Source organism: Macrotis lagotis, chromosome 1 (genome assembly GCF_037893015.1).
Source record: "Macrotis lagotis isolate mMagLag1 chromosome 1, bilby.v1.9.chrom.fasta, whole genome shotgun sequence".
Lineage (NCBI taxonomy): Eukaryota > Metazoa > Chordata > Mammalia > Peramelemorphia > Peramelidae > Macrotis > Macrotis lagotis.
In genome coordinates this window covers 922,167,612-922,178,606 of record NC_133658.1, presented here as the reverse complement: position 1 = coordinate 922,178,606, position 10,995 = coordinate 922,167,612, and the positions used below count along the sequence as shown (strand labels likewise).

The 10,995-nt window shown below is 34.9% G+C and overlaps 1 protein-coding gene across 1 annotated transcript; it reads left to right on the top strand.

Moving 5' to 3' along the window:
- The first annotated feature begins 9,842 nt into the window (after positions 1 to 9,842).
- On the top strand, positions 9,843 to 10,787 carry LOC141509467 (olfactory receptor 14C36-like). Its single transcript, XM_074219052.1, has one exon. The coding sequence runs from the start codon at positions 9,843 to 9,845 to the stop codon at positions 10,785 to 10,787; it is 945 nt and encodes a 314-aa protein (XP_074075153.1).
- The last annotated feature ends 208 nt before the right edge of the window (positions 10,788 to 10,995 follow it).

Below are 10,995 nucleotides of genomic sequence, written 5' to 3'. Positions count from 1 at the left end.
GGTCGATTAGGATCCTCAAACTGCTAAAGAGTCAGTGGCACATTAGTGGAGGACAACTAAAGCTCTGACTTTAGGAGCAACATCTATCTTGACCATTTCTATTTATCCCTCCAGATTTTCAACAGCAAATCCATCATGTTCAAAAAAAACCTCATAGGTTCCTTCCTAAATCTTCTCAACTTCTTTATTTCTGTATTGAAAGAACCGCTAAGGGCATCTAGAGGGCAGAGTGACTAGAGCACTGGACCTGGAGTCAGGAGGACTTGAGTTTGAATGCTGCCTCAGACACTTCATAATTTCCTGGTTGTGTGACCCTGGCCAAGTGACTCAAACCCATTCCTTAAATAAAATAAAAAAAAAGAGAGAACCACTAAGCTTCCTGCCACTCAAGCTCTTAAACTCCAAGTTACAGATAACTCGACTCTCACCATCTTCCCCAGTCAACTCAGTTATCAGGAATTATCAGTTTGAACACTCTCTCTGCCCTACTTCTTGGTTTCTATACTCCCAGAACTTCCAACATAAGGTACGCATTATTTAAAGCACAACTGAAGGTTCAATAGTTATTTCAATGACCTCCTGATTGGGCAAGGAAGAGAATTTGTTTCAGAAAACCAATCTATTCTCCACATAGCAACCAAATCCTATTTCTAAAGGACCACTTTGATTATTTTCTTGGCCAAAAATGCCACCTTAAGCCCTCTAAATTAAAAAGCAGAACTAGCTACTGGATGTTTTTTTGTTTGTTTGTTTTTTAGGGTTTTGCAAGGCAAATGGGGTTAAGTGGCTTGCCCAAGGCCACACAGCTAGCTAATTATTAAGTGTCATGAGACCGGATTTGAACCCAGGTACTCCTGATTCCAAGGCCCATGCTTTATCTACTACACCACCTAGCTACTGGATATTTAAGACTCTATATCATCCGAATAAAAGCTGTTTATTTCATAGACTCATTTACCCAGTAGTGGCAAATTGGGTCTCCAGAAATCATATGCTCTGCCTTCCCTCAGTTTCCTCAAGAAGGAGAAAGAATTCAAGATATTTTCTAGCTCTAGAGTTTATTTGCCATCATCATAGCACTTCTATGATTATCAGCTAATATAAACTATTGAGTTAAAAGTAATTACCTTTTAAGTGTCATCCAAAACACACATGGAAGTCTGAGATACTTTCTGCACAAGTATATACACATGTAGTCCAAGGAAATATAGCCTCAATTTAAGAATGCATATATATAGAAAAAGGGATAATTCACAGATCTTCCCAAATTCATTTTTTCCCAGTTCAAGACATTCCTCCTAAGTGAAGTATGGCTTTTTTCTGGCCTTCCTAGTGAGTCCTGAAGTTGTCTTTAGCATGTAGATGACAGCTTATTTTATGCTGCAGACAGTAGTCCTGGTCCTGAGGATTCTGCTGTGTTGTCAGAAAGGTTTCAATCATTGGAATCTCTGAAGCTCACAAAGTCATTCTCTGTTGGGGCAAAGTAGGTAGAGATTCCCTCCAGTCCCCATCAATAGAGTTCTCTCTCTGGATTCTCTAGAACCTTTCTTGCATCTATGCTGCCAAGCAATGGAAGGAGGTTTCCAAACTGGTTTGTCCTTTTATATAAAGCCCCTAGGTCAGGAATATTTTTCCCTTCAACCAATTACATCATTCTTCCTATTACACCCAATTGACATTACTTTTTTGTGCCACCTGGGTCTCATTCATAGTTAGGTCCCATTTGTGACTGAGTGATTAAAGGGAGAAGTCCGGGTGACTCTAACTCTTATAGAGCATTTAAGGGTGATTTCACAATCCTTTTGCAAGCACAATGCGTGAGCCAAATTCCAGAAGACTCTAGAAGGAACTGAGGTATTTCACAAGTTAGAGGTGGAAAGGGTCAGTATTCAAGGCAAAGAGAGTTCAAATCTCGCCTCAGACACGGAACATTTATTAGCTGTGTGATTCTGGGTAAATCACTTGACCCTCACATTCAGGGTCATCTACTGTCATCTTGATTCCTTTCTGGCCCTTGGACCCAGGTGATTTTTGAGGAGAAAGTGAGACTTGAGACTTAGCATAGCTGCCCCTCACTCAAAATCAGTTTATGTGCTTATCACCTCCCTGATTTCATGGTCTTCTTCAAAAACAAAGGATAAACATCACAGATGAGGAAACTGAGGCAAAATAGTTATAACTTGTCCAGGTTAACACAGTCAGTAAGTGTCTGAGGTCCAAATTTGAACTCAGGAAAGTGGGCCTTCTTAAAATGAATCCAGTTATCTATCCACTGTGAAACCTATCTGACCTAAAGGACTATATGAAGTTTAATAATCACCCTTCAAAGTTAAAACTTATTACAGACCTCAAAAAAGATGAAAGTACTCATAGAAAGTACCATTCTTCTTCAGGTTTTCATGGGCAATGAAATATTCCTTCAGATATAGAAGGACTTTCACATAAAAACACAACATTAAATCAAGGGGAGGCAGCAGAACATGATTAGAAAATGCAGCAACACCATCTAAGGATAGTGACAGGCTTAGAATTTTCAGAATGTTGCAACAAAAGCTGGCCACAGCAAAGATTTGTTCATTTTAGTGTTTTGGTGTGTGTTTGTTTTGTGAAACTAATAACTGTGTGGAAAGGATCCTCTAAGAAGAGATTTAACTGTTGTTTGGGATGGATAGGTCAATGAGAGCTGACAGCAAAATTTGTAGAACATAGGGGGTACAGATGATAGAATACAGTTGTTAGCTGTGGGACTTTGAACAAGGCACTTAAACTTTCTCTCAGTTTCCTCAACTGTAAGGTAAAGATTATAACAGCACCAACCTCCCAGGGTTTTGTCAAGGTCAAATGAGAAAATATTGGTAATGTACTTGGCATAGGATCTGGAGAATAGTAAGTTCTATACAGATTCTAGCTATTATTGGAAAGGAAACTGATCTTTTGAAACATCATCCTCAATTTTCTGGTTTCTCTTCCAAGTAGAGAGAAATTAGGACTGTCAAGAACTGAACAGAAAATATTCCTTGAGAGGTGATGCTCTGGACTAGAGATTAGAAGAATCAATGAAAATGGCTGCCACTGGTGAATTCAAGCCCCTGTATTAGATGAAAGAAATCATTGAGTCCTCAAAGTACCAGCAAATGTGATTTCTGAGTAACAGTCAAGGGTATTTGAAATGTCATGGACAATGGGAAAGCCACCCATAATAAAGGAGAAAGACGCAAATTCTTGAATTCCATAAGTGAAGAAAATGTTGTCATAAATCTATAAACTGAAATCTTTTACTTGAGGGAAGGAAACTTTCCTAAAAATCAGTTACCTAAAGAGGAATGGTCTATTCTAGAAACCAGTAGACTTTCCCTCATTGGAGATCTTTGAATAAGAATTTCAATGAGCATCTATCAGTTATGGTGTAATGAAGAATATTTTTCATTTGTGGATTTCACAGTATAGACACTGAGTATTTCCTTCAGGCAAAAAAGCACAGTAATTTATCAAAACCCGAAGATGAACATCATATCTCAGGGGATGTTGGGGGACTTGGGATGGGAATGTATCAAAAAGAAAAAGGATAAGAAAGCATAAACAAATTTTGGGAGCTATAAAACTTATGAGAGGCTCTCCTTGATTAACAGTGTGATGATATCTTGGAAAAGGAATTCAATTTAATAACATATTTCCAGGTTTGCTATGTGTAAATGTTTGAATCAAGTGTTGAAGATAAACTTAAAATGAAACAAGGATCTTATATTCAAATAAGAAGACATATAGAAATAAATATGAAATAGATTTGAAAGGAAAAGTGTTGAGAACTGGGTTAGATACATATAGGTTATAGACTGATGGACATCAGTATAGTTACAGTTAGATGTAGAGAACAACAGACAATTTAACAAATGTAAAATTTCAGTATATTAGAGGCATATCATATTCCTAGCTAAGTAAAAATATGGTGTAAACAAAAAGTTAAAATCATTCCTTTATGAAAAAAAAGGGAAATGCTTGAATTTAATTCTAAAAAATGACACAAAGGGAGATTAAAATAGATCAATGCTCCTGATTCTACTTGTCTTTTAAAGAAGTTGAATATGTGTGAGCTTGTTAAAATGATTTTCATGTGTTCTCAATTGATTTAAATTGGGGATGTTCCCTTATGAAATGGAAACAGCTGTTGTGATTTTATTATTTATTCCTAAATTTTGAAATCCTTACATTAATTCATTCTCTATATTTTTCCTTAGGTGTCAGTTGAGCCTTCTCACTGGGACATGAGCTTTGGAATAGAATGAGACCTATATATAATTTTCTAGAACCATGATTCTCTCTCATTATAAAATGACCTTAAAATACACAAACATGAATATTTCATTAAGCTAACAATTTTTTAAAGTAAGCCTGTATAAAATCTGAAAATTCTGTTTATACATTTTTTTCATCAACAGCAAAATAATGATGATTTGGGGCACAAAGATTACCCAATGGACAGAGTGCTGGGTCTGGTGTCCTTTCTGAGTTTCAATCTGACCCAAGCTACTTCTATCCATGTGTATCTGGGCAACTTATTTAACCTTGTTTGTATCATTTTTCTAATCTGTAAAATAAGCTGGAGTGGGAAAGCAAACCACTCCAGCACCTCTGTCAAGATTCTGACATCATGAAGAATCAGACAAGACTGAAGATAATGACTGATGAACAATAGATGATCTGTTATAGAAATGCTGCGAGTTAACCAATACCAGACAGATTGATGATTATTACTTTATGGTATAGTTTTAGATCTGGTAGAGTGAGGGACCCGCCTTTACATGTTTTTATCAGTTCCCCTGATATTATTGACCTATTTTACTCCAATTGGATTTCTTCCTGTTTTTTCTAGCTTGGTAAAAAAAAAAAAATATTGGCTAGTTTAATTCATATAGCACTTGAATAAATAATAGATAGAACTGCTATTTTTATTATATTAGCTGGACCTAACCATGTTTTTCCAATTGTTTAGATCATAATTTGTGTGAAAAGTGCTTTGCAATTGTTTTCATATAGTTGCTGAGTTTGCCTTGGGAAGTAGTTTCCCAAGTATTTAATATTGTCTATGGTTATGCTAAACAGAATTTCTCTTTGCTCTTGAGCTTTGATGTTCATATATAGAAATGTTGATGATTTATGTAGGTTTTTTAATATCCTGATACTTTGCTGAATTTAAATTGTTTCTAGGAGTCTTTTTTGATAATTTTCTAAGGTTCTCTAAGTATACCATCATATCATCTGCAAAGAGTGAAAGCTTTGCTTCCTCATTGTCAATTCTTATTCATCCAATTTCTTTTTCTTCTGTTATTGCTAAAATTAACCTGGCTAAATCTATGTTGAATAGTAGAGATGATAATGTTCACTCTTATTTACCCCTTACCTTATGGTAAATAAAGCCCCATTACATATATTATTTTGATGGTCTTATATAAATAAAACTTATTATTCTAAGGAGAATTCCATTTATCCTTATACTTTCTAGTGTTTTTACAAGGAATAGATTTTTTGGTCAATGATTTTTTTTTAACATCTATTGAGATAATCACATGATTCCTGTTGGTTTTGCTATTGACATGAACATTATGTTGAGTGTTTTCGTAATATTGAATCATCCCTGCCTACCTGGTATAAATCCTATCTGATCTTGCTCTAATCTCTTCACTGAAATTTTCATTTATAATTTTTGCATCAATCTTTATTAGGGACATTGCTCAATAATTTTCTATTTTTTTTTTTATTATTCCTGCTTTAGGTATCAAGTTCACATTGGTTTTCACAACAGAATTTTTGCAGCACTCCTTTTCTAAAACGATTTTTGAAGAACAGGAATTAATTGTTCCTTAAATTTTTGGTAGAATTTACTTCTAAATTCATCTAGACATTTTCTTTGGAAGTGTATTAATGATTTCTTCCATTTCTTTTTCTGAAATGGGTTATTTAATCTGGGAATTTCATATTTTTGCAAATATTCATTCATTTCAATCATGTTACTAAATTATTGTTGTACAGTCCAGGAAAGTAGCTCCAAATTACCCCTTTTATTTCTTCCTCATTGGTGGTTAGTTCACCCTTTTCATTTATGATACTGGTAATTTGGTTATCTTTTTTCTTTTTTTTAATTCAGATTAACCAAATTTTCATCTTTTTTTTACTTTCATAAAAACAACACTCAATTTTATTTATTAGATCAATGCTTACTGGCCTTCAATTTTATTAATCTCTCCCTGATTTTCAGAATTTCTAATTTGATACTTCATTGAGTATCTTTAATTTGTTCTTTTCAACTCTTTTAGTTGTATAACAAATTCTTTACTCTCCTCTTTCTCTATCTTGTTCATACGAACATTTGCAGAAGCAAACTTTGTAACTTGGAAATATAACTGTACAAATGGATGAAAATAAATAAATAAAGTTTTTTAAAAACTTCATAGTACTGGTTATGAAATAGAATTGTGAGGGGCAGGTAGATGGTGCAGTGGATGGCACACCAGGCCTGGAGTCAAGAGAACCTGAGTTCAAAGCCAGCTTCAGACACTTAATAATTACCTAGCTGTGTGACTTTGGACAAGTCATTTAACCCATTGCCTTGCAAAAAAAGAAAGAAAAAAGAAATAAGAGTAGTGGATCGATGGACTAGGATATAGGTTCGATAGAAACAGTAGTCAATTACTGCAGCATTCTAAATTACAAAATGTATGCTTTTTAGTATATTAACTTAAGTTTTTGCTCAAATAAAATCAATGCTACCCAAATTAAAGGGAAAACAGAAAGTTTGGAAACAATCTTCACAACTAGGAATTCATATAAGGTTTCATTTCAAAAATAAATAGAGATTTGTATAAAATTCATGAAGTTACAAGTCATTCCCCAATCGATAAGTCATTCAGATCATTAATAAATAGAGAAATGCAAATTAAAACAACTATGAAGTTGCACATCACACCTATCACATTGACTAAAATAACCAACAGTCAAATGATCATTTTTGTAGAGAGGCTGTGGGAGTATTGGTACATGAATGTATTGATGGTGGGATTGTGAACTGTTCTAGTCATTCCAGAAAACAATAAGGAACCATGACCAAATATCAATAAACCTGATCACACCCGTTGACAGAACAATATTAATGCCAGGCCTATCCAGAAGAAATCATAAAAAATAAGAAAAGTCCTACATGTTCCAAAATATTCATAGGGATTCTTTTTAAAGTGACAATGAATTGGAAATTGAGGATGCCCATCAATTGCGGAATGGCTGAAAAAGTTATGGTATCTGAATTCTATGGAATATGATAAGAACCCATCAATAGTCTGACTCTAGAGAAGTATGTTATGAACTACAGGATCAGATGCTGAGGGAAGGCAGCAGAACCAAGGGAGCATTGTTCACATTGACAACATTGTGAGTTGATCAACCTTGATGAATGCAGCCCTACTCAATAGTCCCGAGAGTTAGGGCAACTGTAGGAGACTAGCAATGGACAATGCTATCCCCATCCAGAAGAAGAAGAAAACAAAATAAAACAAAACAAAAAACCCCTACAAAATTTGATTGACTAATCTGTAAACATGTTAAATACAAATGTGTATGTCCACTATTCATATGACTTTGCCACTGATGGGGAGAGTGGTGGGTAGGGAGGGTAGAAGAAAATTATGTAACTTAAAATATGCATATGCATGTTAATAAATGTTGAAAAACTTTCATAAAACATAATTGAAAAATAAAATATCAGATTTTTAAAAAAGAATCATCTGTGTCCAGTGATAGGATATAGATAAGGAGAACTGGAGATGACCCTAGATGCAAGAGAATCAGTATTAAGTGATTTGACCAAGGTCATGCAATAAGTCAGTATCAAGTGCTTAAGGACAGATTTGAACTCAGTGTTCCTGACTGTTGGTTCAGTGCTCTATCCACTGTGCTACCTTCCTGTTAATTCGAGGGAGTTTAGATATAGGGTGTTGGCATAGGTTGAGATTGATGTAACAGTAAATCACAATTATAAATCATGGAAATATTCATTTACTCTAAGATCAAATGAGAAATACAGAACAAAATTAGGTACTAGAGAACCAAAGTGGAACACACCACTTTTTTCTTTGGAGAAATTTGGGGAACTGTGATTTTGAAAAGTTTCCTAATGTGTCAGATACCATTACTTTATTGGTGGGTTTCCCTAACTAGTTTTTCTCTGTAAAGCAAGGCAAACGTGTGATAAGGGATTATTGCATAAAATAAAATGTATTTTGAAAAATTTTATACAAAATTTTTGAAATGTTCTTTCCTTTATGTTGATCAAATCAATAATCATAGACTTCAATAAATTTGTATCAATTGAGTTTATAAACCAAATCACTTCTCTGGAAACTTGAATTTTTCCTCTTCTACCCTTTGAAAAATGCATGAAGAGGGCTTATGTGATTCCTTTGAAGGAACCTAAGAGATAATGAATCATGTAGTCATAGTAAGTATTCATACACATGCACATTAATTAACATTTCTCAAACTCCAAACCAATCCTTCTGAGAGGACTAATTAGAATGTTGCAGCACTACAATGATCTCTGCTTCTCTGTATTTTACTGAAGTGCAGGGACAATGTCCCCAAAGAAATGCTACCAAGTGTGAAGTTGGTCTATAGAGCCATCCTCTCAAACATACTGGCCAATTTCAACTACAAATATCACTGGGAAGATTGAGGGAAAATATGCTCCCTGATAGTGGGCAGTCGAATTGTGATGGCCAGATAACAATGGAATCTTTATATTTTTCTCCCAATACAAGCTGAGTTGAGTGTTTTCTGGAGGTCTTTTCCAAGGAAAAAAAGAATTCAGCAAATCTTTGTGAAATTCAGACAGGAGAAATTAATAGCAAGAAAATTTGTTGTCTTATTAAGGTAAGATACAATGACTCATTACCCTTCCTTCCTTCCTTCCTTCCTTTCTTCCTTCCTTCCTTTTTCTTTTTTCTTGTCTTTTATCAGGACAATTGCCTCCCTTGAATGCCATTCCATAGGAGACAATAGGGAGAGATAGGTAACTCATTTTCTTTGCCTTATGAGCCTGAATGGAAGGAAATCAAAGTGATAAGATCAGCAGAATCAGTGAAGAGGATGATAAAAGCTGAATAGATATTATTGTGAGCATCAGAGAGAATAACAGGCCAAATTAACAGACTTCACCCTCCTCCTATCCCTGTATAGGGGAAATACATTGCTATATGTATTGCCACCTTTCACTTGCAACTTTCAGTCCTTGGATAAGTATATAGAGAACAGTGGAAGGAAGAAAAAAGTATTACAGCTCCTAGCAGTACTGTAGCAAAAATAAACAACAGATTTTTTAATAACAAGTTTTTTTTTAAATTTCTGACTTTCTCTTCTATTTTGTTTATGGATATTCAAGAAGATAACATATTGATGGGAAAGGAATACAGTGAGAGGCAACTTAATACTTAAAGATGATCAATTTCATTGGTGGCTTCTGGCCTCAGATTATCTGTACTGATGTATTTATTGACAGATAATCAATACATTATTAGCTTTAAGCATCTGTGTTTAAAAGAGATGGAATTCCAAGATATAGAAATATTCTTTACTAGTGAAAATCTATACCTCTCATAAAACACTTTGAGAACTTTTTCTTGATAAGCAACTGAACTGACCAGAGTCAAATAGCCAAGAAATCATAGGTTTCACATATTAGGAAGTAATGATAAAAAATGGAATAATGACTGTTCCACTTTATCCACAATATATCCCTCATAATCTCTGACTGATCACCTATATAATTTCACTTCCTAGGTCATTTAGTGAATCTGAAAATGTCTAACATTACCACCATCGTGACTGAGTTTCTACTTCTGGGATTTCCTGACACTCAAGCACTGAAGATCTTATATTCTTTGCTTTTCTTTCTACTTTACTTATCAGGTTTGATGGGGAATCTCCTCATTGTCATCATCACCATTTTTGACAGGAGACTCCACACCCCCATGTACTTTTTCCTTAGGAATTTGTCCATTGTCGATGCCTGCTACATATCAGTCACAGTTCCTCTAGCATCCATTAACTCTCTTCTGAACAACAGAGTTATTTCAGTTTCTGGATGTGCAGCTCAGATATTTCTGCTTGTATTCTTGGCATATTTTGAATTAACTTTGCTCACCGTCATGGCCCGTGATCGCTATGTTGCCATCTGCCACCCACTTCACTACACAGTGATTATGCATCCCAGTGTCTGCATGAAGATGACACTCACATGCTTGGTCACTGGCCTTTTTTATTCAGGTTTCCATACTGGTTACACATTTCGATTGTCTTTCTGCCAATCCAATGTCATCCATCAGTTCTTCTGTGATATCCCCTCTTTACTCAAGATTTCTTGCTCAGAAACATTCAGCAACATGCTATCTTTATTTATTACTATTCTGGTGGTTGGATTAGGCTGCTTTGGCTTCATCATTGCTTCCTACATTAGAATATTTTCCACTGTGCTTAGATTTCCAGTGATAGAAGACCAAAGAAAAGCATTCTATACTTGCCTGCCCCATATTATAGTGGTTTCTTTGTTCCTTTTATCAATTGGCTTTGTGTACCTTCAGCCAAGTTCACAATCTGGGTCCATTAAAGACATAATCCTTTCAATATCCTATTCTATAGTGCCTCCATTTTTGAACCCCATTATATACAGTCTACGGAATAAGCAGATAAAAGCATCTATAAGATTAGTAATGAGTAGAAAGCTTTTGCTAAGTAATGTAGAATAAATTATCATTCTAATGTAATTTTTTGGACCTAATTTATCCAACAAGGAAAAACGTCATTACGCTATTATTTTACTGGTGAGATTCTGGGATTATAAATTGTTCTTTATAGCAGGATAGTTACAGATGAATCAAAGATCTCAATGAAAAGAAAGTCCCTAGAGTTATAGGCAGCTAGGTGGTGCAGTGGATAGAGCTCTAGGAATGGTCA